Source organism: Staurois parvus, unplaced genomic scaffold, assembly GCF_062004578.1.
Source record: "Staurois parvus isolate SC_StPar_1 unplaced genomic scaffold, SC_StPar_1.0 ptg000196l, whole genome shotgun sequence".
Classification (NCBI taxonomy): domain Eukaryota; kingdom Metazoa; phylum Chordata; class Amphibia; order Anura; family Ranidae; genus Staurois; species Staurois parvus.
In genome coordinates this window covers 3257299-3280526 of record NW_028317992.1, presented here as the reverse complement: position 1 = coordinate 3280526, position 23228 = coordinate 3257299, and the positions used below count along the sequence as shown (strand labels likewise).

Sequence of the window (23228 nt, the reverse complement as noted above, 5' to 3'; positions counted from 1 at the left end):
TCCCAAACCTTACCTTTTGACATTGCTTTGTGACATCCCTATGGTTGAGAATAGGAAGCTGTGTCCATCAATGAATGAAAGAGAAAACAGGATTTTTTTTACTCACCTTAAAATCCCTTTCTCTGAGTTCGGACACAGCACCTGCCCCCCTTTGGTGTTTCTTTGTACTGCTTTGTTACCAATTGGTTGGCCTACAGCAAAGAGAGGGTTTACAACAGCTAGGACTGCCCATAGGTGTTGCCGAATTTCTTTTCTGCCTAGTGTCCTACTCTTGTAGGTGGCGCTATAAACCCTATGGTTGAGAATAGGAAGCTGTGTCCGTCAATGAACAATGAGAAAGGGATTTTATGGTGAGTAACAAAATTCCCTTTTTTTCTGCTTTCAACACATCAACTGCAGGGACAACATGTTCTACAAAGCCGTTCACAACACTGCCCCTAACCACCTCACCAACCTGATTCCCAGGTATCACCCTACCCGTACCCTTCGCTCTTCACAGGACCTCCTTCTATCCTGCCCCCTGGTCTCCTCCTCCCACGCACGTCTGCAAGACTTCTCCAGGTCCTCCCCCATCCTCTGGAACTCACTACCCCAATCCATCAGACTGTCACCTTCCCTCCTCACCTTCAGGCGTTCCCTGAAAACCCACCTCTTCAAGGAAGCCTACCCCACCCTCACCTAACTGCCGCTCTCCCTCATTCCTCCTACCACTCCATCCCCCACAGCCACTTCCTCCTGTACCACTACCCCCTCCCTCCTAGATTGTAAGCTCGAAAGAGTAGGGCCCTCTAACCCCTTGTCTGCTGTTTGTAGTTGCTGTACTGTTTCATGTAATGTATTGTTCCCCCTCTACTGTACAGCGCTGAGCAAACCCTTTGGCGCTATATAAACTCGATGTAATAATAATAATAATATTGCCTAATATATTCCACCCACATTCAGGTGCCATTGTAAACAAGATAATCAATGTTATTCAATTTGCCTATCAGTGGTCCTAATATTATGGCTGATTGGTGTGTATATGGTATTAGCTTAGGGGAGACTTTTCCCATATATTTTGGACCTGCCAGAAAATATAAAAATGGGGATTTTGGTAGGATGTAGTGGACTGTATACACTTGAACCTTACTCTGAAAATCTGCCTGTTGGGTCTAGTAGAGGATATGGTTCCCATTGCAGCTGAATGGACGCTCCTTGACATGCTACATTTCTATGCTAGAAGAGTTATTGTTGTGTTATAAAAGATCAGATCCACCATCCATCTTGTTTTGGAATAAAAACTGGTAAATTCCAATCTGCCACGTCATAAAGAACGTATGAGAAAAGTAGTTGTGCTGAAATGTTTTTTGAATGTCTGGGCAATGTGGTTTGATACTCCTTCAACCGCTATGGATTCAGCTCCCTGACCTTCTCCCCCAATGTATTTGAGCAATTATGTAATAAGTAGGAAGAGAAACAAGATTTCTCCCCCACCCTCCTTCCCCTTCCAGGTTGAGAACTAGAGAGGACATTGTTTTTTCTTTGCTTGTCCTCCATCATTGTAGTACTTGAGCCAACTCTAAATGTTGTTTTTGGATCTGTAGAACCCACTAGATAAATAGGATTTGTTGTTTTTTTAGTTAGAGGCTTATTAGAAGCCTGGGATGAGTCAGCCTGGCAATGAGGTAGTGAGTTTACCTCAGTACAGGCTGGAGGCTCTACAGGTCAGGGCTTCTGGAGCACTCCCACCCTTCCAGAAACTTATTGCACTTTCTGGAAGAAGGGAGGGGAGGAAACCCAGATTTGCATATTTAGGGGAACTTGGCCAATCCCCAGGCAGGAGGCTGGGCAAGGTGGCCGAGGGCAACCCTTAAATTTGACGGAGCCTGTGCAGCAGGGGAGTTGGATGGAAGATGGACTGAAGGAAGGTGCTGGAGAGTGGATCCTGGGAGGGGGCTCCAGGGAGGGGAGCCTGCCTACAGGCTGGTTGCTGAACAGAAGGATCTACACTATGCCAAGTGTCCTAGGAAGGACACTTCTGTCAGCAGGGAAGAAGCATAAGGCCTGAAAGCAGCTGCAACCCACCAAGCTAACAGGACAGGGCAGTGTGAGTACGTCTACACCACACCCCCTGGGCCAGATAAAGGGAGAGGGTGATCAGGTTCAAGACTCAACAAGTTTTCAGGACCATCTTAATAGCATCATGGGCCCCTGTGCAAAGTAATGCACAGGGGCCCCTACCAGCCTGCCCCAATTTGTGCACCTACTCTCATTAATTTAATGTAAACAATAATATGCAGTGCTGATAGTCAATAAAAGATGACTGATAAGTAATGAAGTAAATAATGGTGAGTATCAATCAGTCAGTGACAAATAAAGTTGGTGGTGAAAACACATCAAATTCCAGTCCTGTGATGGTGCTCCCTGTGCATATGATACAAATGTGCACTAACCAGAAGCGTATTTGAAATACGAGATGTATATAAATCTCATGAAGAACTGTGGGAGGAGTTAGGGTGGGAAATTTGGCTATAATAATAAGAATATATATGTGAGATAACAGTAAGTTGTCTTGCCATGCAAGACCACTTACTGTTATCTCACATATATATTCTTATTATTATAGCCAAATTTCCCACCCTAACTCCTCCCACAGTTTTTACACTACATAGACAGTAATATACTGAAACGTGCGGATTGTTCCCAATTGGTGTGCTATTACTTTGTGGAACGTTTCACCAAATGGTTCACAGAATATCGGCGTTTTTGTGGTGAAATTGGTCCCATAGGAATGAATGGCGGAATGTTCAAAACTAGAGTGGGAGCTGACAAAAGCTAGAGTGTGAGCTGAAAAATCAGGAGATGATTTGTAAACTGCCATCACTCCCTCATTTTCAAGCCCACCTACACAAATCGTATATCAAAACGTTCAGCTATCCCTGCTGCCACTAAAAATGTCCACGGCTAAGCCATAGTCCTGATAGTTTTCACAATATGACCATTTGTTTGCAACTCACGCCGCCCATTGACATTCATTGAAACTCCACTCTAGCCACCTCAAATTTGAAGGGCAATTTCTAAACTGTGACTGTGCCTTCATGTTTAATATTTCAGAGACATACTATGCATCAAAATGTAGGTCCGGGTCTTGTGATTCTCACTCTATCAAGCTTGCCATGCGCACTTTTTAAATTTGATCAATTAATTGGTTAGTGGAATGTTTACTATCTTTACTCACTCCAAACACTCCACATAGTTACTCTGCCCACTCCATAAAGTTACTCTGCCCAGTCCAACCTTTTCACAGATACTCCAGCCACTCCAACCACACAACACTTACTCCGCCCACTCCACCCAGTTACTCTGCCCACTCCACCCAGTTACTCCACCCACTCCAGTTGTAGACTACTGGTGGAGGCAAGAACACTTCACACAATTTCCCCAGAAATTGTAGCTTTTCTAGATATCATTATTATTATACAGGATTTATATAGAGCCAAGTTTGCAGAGCGTTTTACAACAGGAGGGCGGACATTCAATACAGGAGGAATCACAGGGCCCTGCTCACCAGAGCTTACAATCTAGGGGTTCATACACCATTACTCCGCCAAACCCCCCTCATGTGCTCCTCTCATCCCCCAACCCTGACATGGGGAATATATCGCTGGCACATTCACAATCTTTATTATTATCACTGTTCTTGGAGTTCGCTCATTGTGTACATATCACTTCCACACACTCCCCTATGGAACCTGACTGAACACGGCCATAACTAGCACTATGACCCGCCAGCACTACATCTCCCGTCATCCCCCCCGGTGGGAGTCAGAATACTTCCGGCGGCCTGCCTCCCTATATAGTGACTTCCGCCGGAAGTGCTCTCCCTTTCCTTCCAGCAGCGCGGAGCAAGATGGCGGTGCAGATCTCGAAGAAGAGGAAGGTAAGGGCGGACAGAGCCGGTATCGGTGGAGAACACAAGTCCAGGGGGATGGACGGGGCTGTGTACAGTGCCGGGGAGGGGGGTCCAGGGGGTGAGGCGGGAAGGCGGAGGAGGATGGCGGCGGATGGAGTGTGGCCTGGTCTGACCGGCTGTCATGGCGGCTGGGAGGACTGAGCACCCCGGGTACTGTGTCTCGAGTGTAGGGGGGCATTGTCTATGGACAGCTCTGCTTCTATCAGTGCCTGGACACACGGAACGTGACCGCTTCCACCGGCTCCTGTGCACACGGGACATGGCCGCTTCCACCGGAGCCTGGGCACACGGGACATGGCCGCTTCCACCGGAGCCTGGGCACACGGGACATGGCCGCTTCCACCGGAGCCTGGGCACACGGGACATGGCCGCTTCCACCGGAGCCTGGGCACACGGGACATGGCCGCTTCCACCGGAGCCTGGGCACACGGGACATGGCCGCTTCCACCGGAGCCTGGGCACACGGGACATGGCCGCTTCCACCGGCTCCTGGGCACACGGGACATGGCCGCTTCCACCGGCTCCTGGGCACACGGGACATGGCCGCTTCCACCGGCTCCTGGGCACACGGGACATGGCCGCTTCCACCGGCTCCTGGGCACACGGGACATGGCCGCTTCCACCGGCTCCTGGGCACACGGGACATGGCCGCTTCCACCGGCTCCTGGGCACACGGGACATGGCCGCTTCCACCGGCTCCTGGGCACACGGGACATGGCCGCTTCCACCGGCTCCTGTGCACACGGGACATGGCCGCTTCCACCGGCTCCTGTGCACACGGGACATGGCCGCTTCCACCGGCTCCTGTGCACACGGGACATGGCCGCTTCCACCGGCTCCTGTGCACACGGGACATGGCCGCTTCCACCGGCTCCTGTGCACACGGGACATGGCCGCTTCCACCGGCTCCTGTGCACACGGGACATGGCCGCTTCCACCGGCTCCTGTGCACACGGGACAAGGCCGCTTCCACCGGCTCCTGTGCACACGGGACATGGCCGCTTCCACCGGCTCCTGTGCACACGGGACATGGCCGCTTCCACCGGCTCCTGTGCACACGGGACATGGCCGCTTCCACCGGCTCCTGTGCACACGGGACATGGCCGCTTCCACCGGCTCCTGTGCACACGGGACATGGCCGCTTCCACCGGCTCCTGTGCACACGGGACATGGCCGCTTCCACCGGCTCCTGTGCACACGGGACATGGCCGCTTCCACCGGCTCCTGTGCACACGGGACATGGCCGCTTCCACCGGCTCCTGTGCACACGGGACATGGCCGCTTCCACCGGCTCCTGTGCACACGGGACATGGCCGCTTCCACCGGCTCCTGGGCACACGGGACATGGCCGCTTCCACCGGCTCCTGGGCACACGGGACATGGCCGCTTCCACCGGCTCCTGGGCACACGGGACATGGCCGCTTCCACCGGCTCCTGGGCACACGGGACATGGCCGCTTCCACCGGCTCCTGGGCACACGGGACATGGCCGCTTCCACCGGCTCCTGGGCACACGGGACATGGCCGCTTCCACCGGCTCCTGGGCACACGGGACATGGCCGCTTCCACCGGCTCCTGGGCACACGGGACATGGCCGCTTCCACCGGAGCCTGGGCACACGGGACCTGACCGGTTCATCAGGTACACTAGGCTAGTCCCACCCTTCATGCTGCAATTTAAATTGCCTCTTTAAAGGATAAGTTCACCTTTTATAAAAAATACATACAGTTTTGCAGGGAAAAAGTGCATTTGTTCATAGGAGCCTGCAAAGCATTGCAACTGTGATCAGTGGATGGCGGGTGTTGGACTCCTGCAGACTCTTCCTCTGTACCAGTTTTGAGTTAATGAGCGGGAGGAAGTGTCTGGACCACAGGCGCTCTGATCGAGGCCCTTATATTCCACTGGGGACTACAAGTCCGTCTGCCATGAAGGCAGGTGAGACTTGTAATTTGTTCATTCACAGATCTCTCTTGAAATATCAAATTTGACAGCTACTGCAAGGGAGAAGAACCCTGCATGCTTTGTACCCATGATACAACCTAAATGCAGATGTTACCTGTTGCCATCGGAAAACCTTTACAGTACATTTAAAGGGGCCCATTAATGCCAGCGCCAGGTTTTCTTGGCAAGCCACATATCCCTATCCACTGTATAGTATTCACCTTTTCTGTTCTCCTCTATTGCTGTTTGGGGGCCCTCAGAAATACCTGATACTCCTGGGTGTGAGAGGATATGCTGCCCAAGGCCTGAGCAATGCATCCTGAGAATAAGTGGTCAATAGTGGTTAAGCCATTTATTGGTATAGTTCAAGACTGGTCAGTAGTGTAGAAATTTCTTCATGAATTAAACTTTTTTAAAACTTTGTAATTTGTGTTTTTACAGTTTGTCGCCGATGGCATCTTCAAAGCTGAGCTGAACGAGTTCCTGACCCGCGAGCTGGCTGAAGATGGCTACTCTGGTGTGGAGGTCCGAGTCACCCCAACCAGGACTGAGATCATTATTCTGGCTACCAGGTGAGCAGGATTGCTGGTTGACCAAGTGTTTGTAGCTTCTACTTAAAGTGGAACTAATGTTAAAAATGTAAAAAGTGCCGGCAGACCGGCTGTTATTGCAAAACGGGACATGAAGTGTCTTTTCTGTCGTAAAATAAACCTACCTGCCTGCTGGCAGTCTTCAGAAGAGAATGTATACAGAGTAAAAAAGAACGAACCAGTTCCATTTTAGATTGCTGACGGTGGCAGAGAGGTTAAGGCCCCTTTCACATGAAGGGTCTGCTTGTCAGTTTTTTCAAGCAGACCTGATTGGACGGTCTAATCACCCCTAAAGAATGGTGGGTGTAAACGAACACCCAGATTTTCATTTACGCACCTACCTCCAATCCGGTCCACTTGGAAAAAAAAACTGAAAGGGATTCATCCTCTTCTTTCTATGTGTATCAAAGGCCAGCCAGGTGTAAACTGACAGCTGAGTTTGCTTACTCCTGGCCCTCCATAGAGCAGAGCAGGCTCCCTGTGTCCACTCTGCATAAACTGAGCAGACACGGACATGTCATCTGCCCACACTGCTCTGATCAGTGGCCAGATCCCCTGCCGAGTAAAGCAAAGTCCTCCTTTTATGAAAGGGATTCTGGTGATTCAGGTGACTGATGGTCCAGCTAAACTGGGAAGCTTTTTGTAGGTTGATTTAACTGTGCATTGATGCCAAAGAAGTTGGGGCTGTTTTTACCAACACAAGTTTCCCTTTATACACTCTGCTGTTCCATGCAGCAGTGAATGACCCCCATTCACAAAATGTCACGATTAGAATTTGCTCAGTTTGGAAATACAGTATACATATATATATATATATAAACATTTTATTGGTTTTCACGTGTGTGTACACATGCACACGTACACACACACACTTAAATTGAAAGAGGGAGCACATCGATGGTTACTAACATAATGTCACATAGCAACAGTGGGGAGGCCATCAGAACCGTACATTTGGAGAAAGGTGGGAGGAGGTGAAATTATCCCATGGGTGCCACACTGCCACGAACACAGCAATCAAACAGGCATGTAGAGCAGTCAGGTATTCCATCCGTCTCACATCAGGAATAATTTTAAACAGAGTTGGCACCGAAGGAGATATAGAGGATAGCCAACATATAGGAATGCTTCTAGCCGCAGTCAGAATGTGTGGTGAGTTTCCTGGCCATTTTGGGAAGACCTGGGAATGGCAGGCTCAATAAAAAGTATAGAGGCTCACAGTATACACCTTTTTATCACCTGTCCATTTGCAGCGCACAGATGTTATGGTGGCTTTATTTACTATTTTCCTGTGTTAAGAGGGGGAAGTATTGCCAAAAGCTCCAGTTTTCTACATTTTGTAACCTAGTATTCTAGCCCATGCTGCTTTTAAGCTGGCAAGCTAATATTTTGTCTACTTGCAGGACCCAGAATGTCCTTGGTGAGAAGGGGCGCCGAATCCGTGAGCTGACTGCCGTAGTCCAGAAGAGGTTTGGGTTTCCTGAGGGTAGTGTGGAGGTGAGTTTGTTGGACGATCCGGTGGTGGTAGTATTTGCTGGATGGTTTCTGTGATGATTCGATGACGAGTCCAACTTCACTCCTAGCACTGGCAGTGGTATAGATGGGTAGTGTTCTGCTGCCCACCTTCACTCCTGGCATGTGTGACTGGTGTTGTGTGAAGACTAAGATTCGAGGCATTTGTCTGAGAAGCCTCCACGTTTCCTTTTTCAGAAGCTGGTCCCTGTACACATTCCCTGTATGAAATGAAAATGGATATAACATTTGTGTACCAAATTTTAAAAAAGGGTTGAATTTGAGGGTTACTTGGGGTTGTTTAAAAGGAGAATTTATGCAAGCAACATTTTAAGGGCTCATTCACACATGCGGAGCAGTGACTAGTGTTTTTCCCGCACTGGGTGAACCGCAGTCATCACTAGGGCATATAGAAAACTGTTTTCTCTGGAACAAATTCCAATTGCTCTGCAGTGCAACTTGGAGGTGCGGTGCAGTGAGTTGCAGACATGCTGCATTATATCCTAGATTGTAAGCTCCAAGGATCAGGGCCCTCCTAACCCTCTTGTATTGAACTGTATTGTTGCTGTATTGTCTCCCGTTATATTGTAAAGCGCTGAGCAAACTGTTGGCGCGATATAAATCCTGTATAATGTAGCACAATGGTAGGCACTGCATGTTGCTACACAGCAGAGCAACACACTGGGCTGCTGTGCAGAGACATCATTTTGAGCACTTCAAATAAAATAAACAAGGAAACTGATGCGCCAAAACACTCATCAGACCACCACCCTACCACACCTCACTGCAGTCCAAAACTGACAGCTGCCCACACACTAAATCTGTTTCATTGTGAACGGGTCCTTTACTATTCAGGATTTCTTCAGCTTTGCTTATGTTCATTTTGCCTTCCTTGCTTCTTTTTCCTCTTATAAACCGAATAGCTAAGAGAATGATTTTTCTTCTTCCTTTAGCTGTATGCAGAGAAAGTTGCCACAAGGGGTCTGTGTGCCATCGCTCAGGCTGAATCCCTGCGTTACAAGCTCCTGGGAGGACTGGCTGTGAGGAGGTGAGATGAAAACACATTGGTGGGTTGACAATATTAGACTGGTCTGCTGGAGTGTTGCCCAGGCTTGTCTTTGAAAGCAGATGCCTTCTGTGAAGTGCGATAATAGAATGGAGACTTTTGGTGATTTTCATGTACTGTATTGAGTATTCTCTAAAGTGAAAAGCAGTACTGTGTGCTTTGGTGATGTCAGGGTTTAGTGTTTATACTGGCATTTGATTACAGGAACATTAGGATTAACTACTTCTGAACCAGCAACGTACCCGAATGTTGCTGGATTTTCGGTGGTTGTACTGGTGCTGGTTTGTTAGACCAGCGGTTGGGTCTCTTGTACAAGCAATTAGAGCAGCTAACTAACCCTGCTGCCTTCTGCCACTCTCTCGGGATCTCCCGTCCCACCAGGAATCCTGAGCAACCAGCTAGAACGTCCAGTGCCTGGCCAGTCTGCTGAACAAGGGCAGAATCATCCTTGATCAGCTCTCACTTATAGTAAACCAGAAGCAATGACCTGACATCCGGTTTACTCGGAAATTACCGGAGCCATTTTTGAAAATCTGAAAGAAATTAAAAACACTGATGGTGTTTTGAATGCTTTCACGTGCAGAGGAGCTATTTGCAGTCTTACAGACCCCAGATCCCTCAAAGAGTACTTGGCACATGTATTTGTGTCACAAGGGATGTTTACATTCCTTGTGACAGCAATAAAAAAGATCCAAAAACAAAAATTAAAGCGATAGTGTAAAAATGAATGAAAAAAAATTACCATGCCTGGGGGCACATGTGTCAGTGCAGCATGCAAACAGTGACAGTCTCACACGTGAGGTTTTGCCACAAACGTCTGATCATGGTCGGCAATTCTAGCACCAGACCTCCTCTGTAAATTTATAGTGGTAACCTGTTAAAGCTTTTAAAGAGTCGCCTATGGATAGTAAAATTTAAGTCATTTGTCACCCTTGCACAGGTGTGTGTAATTTTAAAGGGCGACATGTTTGGTATCCAGTTGGTGTAACATCTATATATATATGTGCCAGAAAAAGCCTGGGGCTGCAGTGGTTAAAAACTGCTGGCTTGGAAGTGTGGGAACTTCTTTGGGTTGTGTTGGCTGTACTGCAGATACAAATGGACAATAGTTTGAAGGAGAGGGGCAGCTATAAAGTGATGCGGAGTATAGGCCATTGCACAAACAAGGCAAAGACCTCATCAACCTACCAGACTATATTTAAAGGATACGCTCACCTTAAATATGTTCCATGTGACCGTGTTGCCCTCCCCTCATCCTTCTTGTGCCAGTGGGCGGAGGATCTTCCCCTTGCACTTGCTGTTACAATTTTTAGAAAATGTATAGAGTGTACTGTGAATGGGAGAACTACAACTACCGCCAGCATTTGTGGCCGTCTGCTTGGAGCTTTCAATCAACTACTTGTGTGCATGAGGCCTGAAGCTGAACTCCAGGAAAAACAAGAAGCAGTTGTGCTTCTCCTTAAAACTTGGTGTGCTTGTATATTCAGATCTGTGTAATAATCCAGTGTGAGACTTTACCTCTGTGCAGGAGCTTCCTATAATAAAGACCGGCTGCTGCTGCTCTTTCTCCTTGTGCAGGGTGACTGGTCTTCTCTGCCCCTCTTGTAATTTTCTAAAGGCAGATTGTAATGAATGGGCCTGCTGGGTCCCTCCTACACCTCTGCTCTCTCCCCAGACTGCAACTGAATGATCATGCCACTGCTACTTTTACAGGGTAATATCTAGGTTTGGAAAGGCATTTGGTTCATACAGTGGGTTTTTAAATCTTTGTCACTATTGGAAAAATATTTCCTTAAGTTTGTGCTTGCAATGCAGGATCATATGCTAGTGGTATATACAGGGATGTCATAGTATGTATTGTAGGAGTAATGGCTGCCTTTTAGATGCTTGGATCCTGCACAGATAGTAAGTCATTTTGGCTTTACAGTGATTGGCTTATTTCATCTAGTCAGTTTCTGTATAACGTATTTTTGGGGGAATCATAGCTTCAATTATTGTATTGTTAGCCTGAATGTGCTCTTAGTTGTGGCTTTTACATGCTTGCACTTCTGTGTTGTAAATCTCCTCCCTTGTTTAATCACTTGTCCTCCGCCCTATAGTATGTGATTTGCATTTCCAGGTAGGGTGCGCGCGTGTAGCCCTACCTGTGCCGTTATTGCCGGCTAGAGATGTCAATTGTCGGGTCCCAGCTGACGATGGCTAGCACTTGGCGATCATTGGGGAAAGCTGACGGGAGAGACCTGTGTGGAAACACAGGTCTCTCTCCTGTCAGCGTGAACATGCTGTTTTGTATTTCTCTGTACAGCAAAGATACAAAACACCATGGCACGGCAACCGTCCCAACCTATAACCAGCCTTAGCAGTAAGGTGCACATGGAAGGGCAATGCACATCACAAAAGATTTCCCAGCAACTCTTACCAGCCAGCCTGCAAAACAACCAATTTGATCCTGTCTAACAGTTTGAGTTAAAAACTGAGGGTTTTGTTTGCACACATTTGCAAATACATGCGTAAGTCCCACGTCAAGGGTCCTCTGTATACTGTGGACCTAACTAAAATTTCCAAAAATAACATAGTAGGAGCACATGGATAGGTTAAGAGCCAGTGTGCCTGGAGGAGCCCATCCCTCCTTATAGGTACAGGGACACACGTGGCACCCAGCTATACCAAAATGACAGCAAAGGCATCCAGTGCGTCCAAATTAGCCAACTACACAAAAAATGGCAACCGTCCCAACCTATACAAAACAGCAGGTCTCCCTAGTAAAACGCAGCACACAGTAAACACTTCGACCGCCCCAGATGTTAACCCCTTTTTGCCCAGCGTCAATACAGGGTCAGTGCTTTTTATTACTGATCACTGTGTTAGCGTCACTGGGGATGTCAATGGCAGCTAGTCAGTTTACACCCAGTGTCAGAATGCCTTCTGCAGTCCTGCTATAAGTCACTGATTGCCACCATTGCTACTATCAAAAAAATGGAAAACAAAATTCCAGTATCTACCGCCGTAGACGATATAACTTTCACATAAACCAATTTCCACGTATTGTTTTTTTTTTTTTTTTTTTTTTTTAAGCAGACGTAGCAGTATACACTTTAGCCTAAATTTATGAAGAAATGTGTTTTTTTTTTTTTTTTTTGTATTGAATATGTATTATAGCAAAGTCTCTTTTTCTAATTGTCAGGTTTTTTCTTTATAGCGCAAAAAGTGAAAACCGCAGAGGGGAGCAAATACCATTGAAAGAAAGCTTTATTTGTGGGGGGAAAAAAGACAATTTTCATTTATGTACAGTGTTGCATGACTGCGCAATTGTCAGTTAAAGTAACGCAGCGCCGTATTGCAGAACATAGCCTGGTCAGGAAGGGGGGTAAATCCTCTACAGGGCAAGTGGTTAACATTTCCTATGTGCATCTATTGCCCATTAAAGAGTTGTCTAGTGCCAACGCCTATATGCAGTTGCCCTGCTCCCTCGCTGATGGTGCTTCAGAATGTTGGTGTACATTGGTCAGCTGCACAGTGGTTTGCCTGGTTAGAGAACGATTGTCCTGAATACATGAAGTGGCTGAAAATGTGGTCTGTACAGTCCTAAGCACAGTTGTACAAAGTGGAACTGGATCCTAGAGTAACTGCCCTCAGAATTACGTAGACTAATATTTGAAGAGGTCTGTAAGCCTAGATCTACATGAGACTACATTGTCTACTAAAATACTTGGCAGTCATCTGTTGCAGCAAAAGAGGTCACAGGCAGCTCATCTCATTTGTGATGACATTCAGATGATAAATGTATGCACACAACAAATTGTCTGCTGTAAGAATTGTACAATCAGGAGCTGGTCCGGTCCTCTGACTCGCACAGAAATCAATTACATTCCATTTGAATGACAAACAGAATGGTTATGGTCCTGGTGTTGACTTTGCAGGTTCAGCGTAGGGATGAAGTACTTTCAGGTGGTGCTCCTGTTGCTTGCCCTACATCCAACTACTTTTTTCCCTTTTTGGCTCAATGTTTACTGTGGATTCAGGGGGTGGAAATTGTTGAAAAAAAAAACTACTTGTATGGGGACTAAATTGGGGCCACAATCTACTTGTCCGGATAAAAAAATGTTTTTATAACCAAAACCGTATTTAAATCGGAGGTGACTTTAGGAATGTCGGGGGCATTTAAAAACAGGCTTTATCTCGACTTAAAAGTGTACTGTTTTTAACATTGCTCTGTTTCTCATCCTCCCCTCCCTACCTCTCTCCCGCACCGCCCCCGGGGACTGGGAGGGAGGATGAAAGATTGCCTGCTCGTCAGGAAAGGGTGGGTCAGGGCTTATACTGTATCCCTTTCGCTGCCATTCGTTTTTGCATTCGTTTAAAAATCATTTTAGGTCTTAAGATTACATAAAACCCCCAAACATATTTTCTGAAAGCAGAGACCCCAGAGAATAAAAGTGGTAGGTCCAATTTTTTGTCGCATGATTTTACCACAAAATGTTAGAAAAAATACAAGTAATTTAATTTTAGGACACAAAAAAGCAATAAATTACCCAATTTTTTTGTAAAATGTAAAAGATGAGGTTGCAGCGAGTAAATAGATATCCAACTTGTCAAACCTTAGGTTTGTGTATGCTCGTGAAATGGCGATGAACTTCAGTACCCTATATTTTCTATAGGTCGACACTTTTAAAGCCTCTTATAGGTCACCAGTTTAGTGTTACGGAGGAGGTCTGGTGCTAGAATTATTGCTCTCATCCTGGCGTGCGCAGCAATATGTGACATGAGTATCGCAATTGACTGTTTCATGCGTAGGCGCCCCAGCGTGTGCTTTTACGTTTGTATATGTGGGGGTGGGGGTCTCTATTTTTTTGAAGGAGAGGGGGAGATGGTATGTGCTTGGGTGTAACTTTAATTTTTTTTACAATTAAAGAAAAAAATTGTTTTACTTTTTTTTCACATAGGGGCTTTGTCCTCTGTGATTTTTGGTTACAAGTTCTCTTTTGAGACATCCAAGGTCTAAAAGACCCTGCATGTCTCCCCTCTGCTCCCCTGAATGTAATGTGATGCACATCGCACCATATTACATTTTTTCCCAGGGATTGCATTACAATCTCTCAACGGGACCTGGAAGTGACATTGTAACATCACTTCCAGGTCAGCACAAGAAGGGGAGGGGAGCTCTCCCTCCCCTCTAGCTGATGGCGAGCCGGGTCTGCAGATGTGCAAGCGAAGCCTGGGAAAGACACGAAGAGGCTGGCACTGTTTTGAAGCAATCGCCGGAAGCGCTGCTGCCGAATGCTTCCACCTGACAGGTGAGCACTGCTGCGTGCCTGCAGCAGTGCTACAGGTAGAAAAAAAAAAAACTCCACTGAATGTAATGTGGTGCGCATCGCACCGTATTATATTCTTACCCAGGGATTGCATTACAATCTCTCAACAGGGACCCGGAAGTGTCATCGTAACTCTAGCTGGCGGCGAGCCAGGCCTGCAGATGGGCAAGCGGAGCCTGGGAAACCTCATGGGGGGTGCGCAGTGAGGCTGGTACTGTGTGGAAGCAATCAGCGGCAGCACTGCTGCCGAATGCTTTCACTTCACAAGTGAGTCCGCTGCTTGCCCGGCTAAAGGTAGGAAAAAAATGACCTGCCTGACGCCCGGAACTACATGTCCCGGACATCGGGCGATAGGAATCCAACATCCCTGGGATGTAATTAGAACGAAGTGGGAATTTGCTGGGGGCAGGTTCCATAATGTGCACTTGCTGTGCTCCCTTGATGCACTGAAGATGCTTTTGACTTTCTTCAGAATTAGGGCATCCAGCTCTGATACAGGTACCATGAAGTTCCATTATCCCAGCACTATGCTCCACTGAAACCATTTTCTAGTAAAAAGGGGATACCATCTCCAAAAAAACAGTACCTATTAACCATTTTTTTTTTTTTTTTTCAGTTTAACAATTTTAATGGCCCCCTTCTAAAATAACTTGCTCTTTAGTGTTGGTATTACTTGTTTTTATTTGCTTCAGGGTTGCTATAAAATTTATTTATTTTTAACTAATGCAGGCCATAGACAAATCGAAAGACATATGTTTTGTTCAAAAAACAAAAATAGCTCACGCGATTGTGCCATTTCAATTTTATGAAAAAAAACGGCATGAATAATGTAATGGATTTGCGTCATAAAAATCATGTTTTTCACATCATTAGTGTATCAGCTGTGAAAAACGATTTGACAATCAACATGAATGAATTTTTTGGACTCCATACATCTCGTGTCCCAGGAGTGCACTGCTGTACCCCTGTGATCCTGAATCATCCGATAGCAGGCCAAACCTCTGATGACCTCAGAGTAAGAGAGGATCCTGACAGGATCAACCCACATTCCTGATTGGCAGCTGGCGCAGCTTCTCAGTGTGCCACTAAGAGCATGAGCTAACATCTCCTGCCCTCCCCACTTCCTCACACCAGTGAGTGCTGGAGGGGCAGAGCACAGAGTGGTGACTGACGGTCACCGTTCTCAGAGTGCACTCCAGAACTGAGTGATCATCAGTCACATGATCACTCGGTGTAGAGGCAGCTGGGGACTGCTGCAGCAGGTAGGTAAGTATGCATGCTATTTTCAATTCCTGCACGTTTGCTTTAAAAATGTACTCTAAAGTACACATTTACAAAAATGTGTAGATTGAGTATTTATATGATACCAAACAAAATTGTTCTTTGTAAAACGGCAGTGTATCGCTACACAATAGAGGTTTTAATGTGATCCTGATTTTGCTTCCTCTATTAGAGCCTGCTATGGTGTTCTGCGTTTCATCATGGAGAGTGGGGCCAAGGGCTGTGAAGTGGTTGTATCTGGAAAACTGAGAGGTCAGAGAGCCAAGTCCATGAAGTTCGTGGATGGCCTGATGATCCACAGTGGAGACCCAGTCAATTACTATGTGGACACAGCTGTACGTCACGTCCTCCTCAGACAAGGTGAGAAGCTGCTTATCCCTCATTCTACAGATTAGTTCCAATTGGTGGACTAAGCCATGACTCAGAAATGTAAGGTAGTTGGTGAAAGGTGCCGCTGTTTTGAGGGGGCAGAGTATGTCCGAATTAAAGGATCCATGTGACCAGCGCCAGCATGGGGGAGAATAGACTTCCTCATCCAGAGGAAAGCAGATAAATTCCCTGTTTCAACCATCTCCTTTTCATCCTTTACTCAGCTAGATGTGCTGCCAGGGAAGAAACTCTACGCCCTCAAATGGTTTCCCGTCATGGTATTGTATGCTCTGACCATTTCTAGGGCCTGTTCATCCATGCTTCCATCTGCAGAATCTATTCACGTGAAAAATTTGCAAGCTGCTGGTCTTCATTGACTAATATAATTATTATTATTATACGGGATTTTTATAGCGCCAACAGTTTGAGCAGCACTTTACAATATATAAAGGGAAGCAATACAATAAAATACAGGAGGGTTAAGATACACTTGTGTTGAATGCTTTTCTGGCCTTGACCTCAGGGAGTGCTCACTGATTCTAAAGGGTACATAACATACTATGTCTTTTCTCTGTAAAATATTTGTCCTCTTTATGATCTGCTTCCTTGGTGTTAATTTACATTAATCTTGTATATAGTCATTCCAACAGTGAGAGTGGAGCCCTCTATAAATTGTTTAACTTCAGCATCTTTCTGTACCAGTTTTTTAACCATCACCCCTTCCTGCTGCTGACTCCCGGCCCTTTAAGTGATCAAAATACCGGGAGGTGAGCATTCCGATCAAGAGACCACTGTGATTGGCTGGCACAGCGGTCAAATGAGCAAAGGTTCTGATTGCAAGTATGCATCGGGAGCTTTCTGTGACAGTTACTGTGCTCGGAGCCTGCTCTCCGCACAGTAAAATGTTTTCATGTAGACACGTTGATGTGGCCGTTTGCCATTAAAGCCCGCCCACTGAAAGGCTGCATATGAGTGCGGACAGAGGTTAAAGCAAAAGCTTGTTTTGTTGTCCCAGTTTCATCCTTCCCCTCTACATAATCATATTAATGACCGTCTTTTTTTTTTTTTTTTTTTTTTTTTTTTTTTTTAAGTAGCCTTTTATTTAAAAAAAAAAGTGTTTTCTTACATAAAGATAAAAAAGGGCCGTAGCAGACATAAAAGCTGTGTAACAGTTGTCATAGCTTATAGTTAGCAATGAGCTAAATAAAAGGGCATCAGAGTAAGAATATCCACGAATGATAACTTGGGCCTCTACAAGGACCAGATGTGACCCATAGGCAGGTGTAAGTCTGAAGAGGAATTATGGGGGGAGGGTCTTAGGTCCCCGATTCCTATGCAAGACCGCACGATTCAATGGTCAAAATGGACCTGGAGTGTATGGGACAAGTTCACCTGTCCGGTGTTAAGAAATCCTTACCAAAGTGGGTTCTAAAAAGATTCCTGGTGTTAGCCCAAGGCATAAATCACTCAGCCACTATGTAGCATGTGCTGCAGTAGGTACCCAAGAATCAACAATAAAAGAAACAATACAAAAGTGAACAGGCATCCGTAAAAAGGGAAAAACACTCAGTCGCTCTTATTGTAAGCACGCTGCATGGTAGAGATAGACAGCAAGTCTGACCAAGACATAGGCTTGAAAGGGTGTGGGTTTCAATACCATCTAGAGTCTTCCAAGTACATAAAAGGCCTGAAGTAGACTGTGGGAGATCGCCACACCACCTCCATGTGGGTTTGAGAGCCCTGCTGAGAGGGTGTGCGAAGTCCCTGAGGCCCCTGAAGTGTAATGGATCCACATAGCCCAGATGGTTTAAAACGTGCTACATTGATCCTTGCATGTAGCCATCCATTCCTCCACCTCCATTACATTATTCACCAGTTTTATCCACTCAGTGCTAACTGGAACTTAAACGCCATGCTGCATTTAATAGATGTGTTAAGATACTTTTCCTATAGTGGCTAAGAGGAATGGAGGGCACATGAAGGTAGAAACTGCAAGGGGGGGGGGGGGAGGAGGGGGGGGTCAGGAACGTCTATGTCAAGGATTAACTTAACTGCTTCCCGACCGCCCTATAGCAGAAATGCCGCTACAGGGCGGCACAGGTGCGAAAAATCACGTGTTTTGCTTTTCCAAATAGGGCACGCACGCCCTAGCCCTGCCGCCATTTGCGGCCATGGCTGTTAATCACCGGGTCCCGACCAGTGATTACTCGCCGGCGCCCAGTCATTGCCGAGGGTTGCCAAGGATCTGTATGTAAACAATACATTACTCCCTGTCGGCTTGTGTATGCTGCTTTGGATGGCTGTGCACAACACAGCCATCCAGAGCAGTGTGCTTACACTGACGCACACAGTCACCGCCCCATAGAAAAACACTCCCTGCACACCGTTAACTTTGTTTTCCCCTCATGTTAACCCCTTCCTGCCCAGTGCCATTAGTACAGTGTCAGTGTTGGGTTTTTTTTTTTTTGTTTAAGCACTGATCACTGTATTGGTGTGACACTAAGTCGGTTCCCCCCAGTGTCAGGATGCCCGCCGCAGTCCTGCTATAAGTCTATTGCTGCCAATACTAATACAAAAATTTAAGAAAATAAAAGCCCAGTATATATACTGGCATTTGTAAACGCTCAAACTTTCACATAAATCAATTAATTTACACGTTTTGGGATTTTTTTTTTTTAGCAAAAACATGTAGCAGAATACATTTTGGCCTGAATTTACCGAAATATGATTGTTTAAAAATTTTTTACTGGACATGTTTAATAGCAAAAAGTCAAAATATTTTTCTCAAAATTGTCGTTACCGCTGAAAGAAAGCTCAATTTGTGGGGAAAATGATGTATATTTCATTTGGGTGCAGCGTTGCATGACCACGCAATTGTCAGTTAAAGTAATGCAGTGCCATACTGCAAAAAAAATTGCCTGGTCAGGAAAGGGGGTAAATCCTTAGAAGGGCAAATGGTTAATTTGAGCTCTTAATGTCTTGTTAAAAGGGACATAACTTAGGACACCAAATAAGGGGAGAGGTACTGGGGTGACCACATAAGCCAGACAGGGAAGGGTAAAGCTTAGCCAATCCAGAAGGGACTCTATACCAGCAAATAGGCAATTTAAAGTTATTTTTTTGCATCTTTGTATAAACAGCTTATGTGAGTTAAGTGATACAGGTGGTCAAGTTGGGTTTCTGGAAAGTTATACTGCAAGTCTCTCTCCCATGCCTGTATGTATGAAGGTTTCTCAGCTGGTTCCTCCGATTGGAGCAGTTTATACAACACCAGGAGGGAATGAGGGATGGGGCATTCCCCATACAAAGCTTCTCAATGTGTCAAGGTAGATGATTTTGGGGGACAGGCTATGAACAGTTATAAAACTGACTATACTGCCAGATGTTCATTGGGAAATGCCAGTACTTTTTTTGTAATGTATCCAGGGCATCGCACCTCCCCGTCCACAACTTGAAGGATAGGTGTTCCCCAGGTTCAAACCAAGGGAAGCCCCCTAAAGGGGAAAGGAGGGTTATTGACATATATATATATATATATATATATATATATATTTTTTTTTTACATAACCTTGTTTTAGACCCAGTGATATCATCACTAGGTCTGATGTGTCTCCATGCAATGCAAGCAGATCATGGCTTTGGGCAGAGGTGCTGTACAGGAGACCATCCTAGGTTATGGCCACTTGTGGTACTTGGCCTCCTTGATTGAGAACTGAAATTCAGTAAACAGAAGGGGAAAGCCAGTGAGGCAGGCTAAGGTAAGGGCTAGGTGGTGCTGATACCCCCAAACAGAAGGTGGGCTCTCACTTGTTCCATTCTCACAGAATGAAATTGGACACAATGCATTAAGAGCCCAAAGTGCTTCTAGCCACCAAAGTTTGATTGTCCAGAAGATGCTGGAATTGTCTTTTGTTGACATCCTATAGCAATGATGAATTATGGTGGATTTCTTGCAATTCCTGTCCTTCAGTGATGATTCGATGACGAGTCAGACTGGACGTTTCTGGCGGAGGTTTCTCCTCTACAAAGCCACGTTCTGTGTCTCTGTATGTGGGGTCTCCCTCAGATACCTGTCCATACTCCTGATTGATTTAGAGGCATTTGTCTGAGGAGGACACCAGGAAAATTAAATGAAAGTCAGAAACTATTACAAATGCATGTTTTGTTTCTAATGCGACTCTTCCCCTCTAGGTGTGCTGGGTATCAAGGTGAAGATCATGCTTCCTTGGGACCCCAGTGGCAAGATTGGCCCCAAGAAGCCCCTGCCTGACCACGTCAGCATTGTGGAGCCCAAAGAAGAGATCCTGCCAACTACTCCCATCTCTGAGCAGAAAGGAACAAAGCCTGAGCAGGCCCAGCCCCCAGCCATGCCCCAGGCTGTACCCACTGCATAATGGGTAAGTGCTGAAACCAACACAGCTTTCCTGGGGAAAAAAAATGAGCCTTCTGTGATGATTCGATGACGAGTCTGATTGGGTAAATCTTTTCCAGTGGGCTACTGCCTACCATCACGTTCTGTGTTGTGGCGGTTGGTTCATTGAGTCAAGACTGCCCATTGCTTGATGTCCTTGAGGCATTTGTCTGAGAAGGTGGAAGGGATAGATGTGAGCTGAATGTATTTGGGGCCTATTTTATAGGAAGACTAAGACTGATAATTCGCCTACTTATGAAAACCAGTTGTGTAACTAAATTCATAGGTGGGATCGTGTGAGTTCTGCAAAAGTTGAGGGTCAGCCAGTCTGAACTCTTACAAATATAAGACAATGACTTTACCTGTGTTATGAATACACTATACCTGTTCAAATAACTAAAAAAAAAAAAACTGGTTGCTATTTGTTATACTGTGTAAAAACAACTGAAATACTCAATTAACCTTCAACTACAATATGGGTACCAGCACTACCTAAAACATACGAGAACCATGAATCTGAATTGTAATACCATAAGTCATTTCACTAAGGCAGAGCTTGACAAATTTGCTTTGAGTATAGGAGCCAGCTAAAAGTTAGGGGCCAAACTTCAATACCCTTTATTTTCTATAGGCAATGCTTTAAAATCCCCTATAGGTCGCTAGTTTAGCGTTAGAGGAGGTCTGGTGCTAGAATTATGCTCTTTCTGGTGTGGGCACCGATATGTAATGTGTACTGCAATCGACATTTTCATATGTAGGCTCCCTTAACACGGTTTAAATTTGTGGGGGGGAGGGGGTGCCATTTTATGTGCTTGGGTGTAACTTTGGGTGTAACTAAACATTTTTTTTTTTTGTGACCTGTTCTAATGAGAGAATTTAGACCCTGCATGTCTTGCCCGAATGTAATGCAATGCTAGCTAGGGAAACTGTCTACGGGGACCCAGAAGTGGCGGCATACACACCGCTTCCCGGTTAGGAACAAGATTGGGAAGAGGACATTTTTACCATTCAGGATACATAGCTTGGGGGGGTTTGGGTGTCACTTTACTTGTGTGTGTCGAAGCAGTTGGGCTGCAGCGAAGCAGCCTGAATGCTTCCACCTGACAAGTGAGCCCTGCGCGGGGCTAAATGTAGAAGGAAAAAAAACTGACCACTTGGTGCCTGGAACTGCATAGTCCCCGGTGTTGAGTCACAGATTGTGCATTCCTGCAACAGTGAATGGGCTGACAAAAGCCTAGGCGCCGGGACACAATTTCTAGTCACCGTGGCAGCCTGGTCCCTGGGATTTGTTGAACCCTGCACTGATGTCCAAATATGATGACATTTGCTATAGACCGATGTAGTTTGTAAAGCGGTGTTTAAGGTGACAGTCCCACTGCTCAGACACGCGTACAGTTTTCACTTTTTTCTGAAAAGATGAACTAGCACTTTAGGCAACCTGTGGGAGTTGCTTAGAATGAACAATTGTAATGCCATTTAGTGTGTAATACTTGGAGCATTAACATACTGCAAAGTCTTGATGTTTTTTTTGTTTTCTCTTCAGGATGTGGAAGGCCCAGGATGTGATGCTTTTGGATACCAGCTCAGAAACTCTTTAAAATAAAAAAAAAACCTAAAAATTATTCTGTCTTTTTTTTTTTTTTTTCATTTACCATGTATGATGTGAATTGAAAACCTCACAGGAGACCAGCTTGTTAAAGCTGGTGCAAAAATAGACTTGTTGCACTGACAACCATTTAGATTGATATGAAATATAAAATCTGATTGGATGTTGTAGACTGCAGCTCCGATTTTTGCTTTTTAAATCGCTCCATTGTCACACTCCTGCTTTAATAGGAACATTTTATGTTCCTCTTATAATTTTAGTAGAACTGAAGTTCCACTGTTACATACTGTAAGCAGGCAGGCTTTTTATTACAAAAGAGATATAGAATGTCCCCTGCAAAAAAAAATATACAACTACCTGCCTGATCCCAGCAATGTAAACTGAGCTGTGCGGGTGCAGCAGCTGGCGCAATCTGCTAGAATAACTGGCTCCTGCTAATGAAGGTGGACTGGAAGCAGCACACAGGAAAATATGCCAGTAAGTGTTGGAAAGGTGAGTGCTGATCCCTTCAACCACTTGCCCTCCTGAGGATTTACCCGCCTTCGTGAGCAGGCCATTTTTTGCTTCACTTTAACTGACAATTGCACGGTCATGCAACACTGCACCTAAAATAGAGCTTTCGGTGGCATTTGATCGCCTGTGCGTTTTTTTTTTTTTTTTTTTTTTTTTTGCGCTATAAAAACCCCAACAATTTTGAGGAACAAAACAATTTTGCTAATAAACATGTCCAGTAAAAATGTAAATCAAATTTTGTCTTAAATTAAGGCCAAAATGTGTTTGCTACATGTCTTTGCTAAAAAAAATCCCAATACGTGTCAATTAACTGCCTCCCATCTGCCCTATAGCAGAAGTACTGCTACAGGGCGGCACGGGTGTGCAAAATCATGTATATAGACGTAATTTTGCATTTCCGGGTAGGGTGCGTGCCCTACCCGTGCTGTCAATCACTGGCGCCTGGTGAACAGTTTGTAAATAAGTTCTCACCCGTCAGCTCCTGCACACCGCTATGCATAGCAGTATGCTAACAGTGAAGCGCACAGTAAAACAGCACACAGTTAATCCTTTGATTGCCCCAGATGTTATCCCCTTCCTGCCCAGTGCCATTAGTACAGTGTCAGTGCTTTTTATTAACACTGATCAATGTATTGGTGTCCCTGGGGATGTCAGTGACACCAAGTCAGTTCCCTCC

General features: G+C 45.7%; 1 protein-coding gene, 1 long non-coding RNA gene and 2 other non-coding genes across 4 annotated transcripts in view; 3 read left to right on the top strand and 1 right to left on the bottom strand.

Annotated features, from left to right (window-relative positions):
• The first annotated feature begins 3827 nt into the window (after positions 1 to 3827).
• Positions 3828 to 22055, top strand: RPS3 (ribosomal protein S3). Its single transcript, XM_089678008.1, has 7 exons — positions 3828 to 3919; positions 6334 to 6464; positions 7886 to 7979; positions 8948 to 9042; positions 15826 to 16013; positions 20214 to 20419; positions 21977 to 22055. The coding sequence occupies exons 1-6, from the start codon at positions 3890 to 3892 to the stop codon at positions 20414 to 20416; spliced, it is 741 nt and encodes a 246-aa protein (XP_089534134.1). The 5' UTR covers positions 3828 to 3889; the 3' UTR covers positions 20417 to 20419; positions 21977 to 22055.
• LOC149461625 (uncharacterized) overlaps positions 7293 to 23228 on the bottom strand; it is a 37797-nt gene continuing 21861 nt past the window's right edge. The window contains exon 3 of the long non-coding RNA XR_016312813.1: positions 7293 to 8215. This is a non-coding gene — a long non-coding RNA (uncharacterized LOC149461625). The remainder of the gene's footprint in view (positions 8216 to 23228) is intronic.
• Positions 19987 to 20136, top strand: LOC149461628 (small nucleolar RNA SNORD15). Its single transcript, XR_016312817.1, has one exon. It is a non-coding gene; the product is annotated as a small nucleolar RNA SNORD15 (small nucleolar RNA).
• On the top strand, positions 20466 to 20612 carry LOC149461627 (small nucleolar RNA SNORD15). Its single transcript, XR_016312816.1, has one exon. It is a non-coding gene; the product is annotated as a small nucleolar RNA SNORD15 (small nucleolar RNA).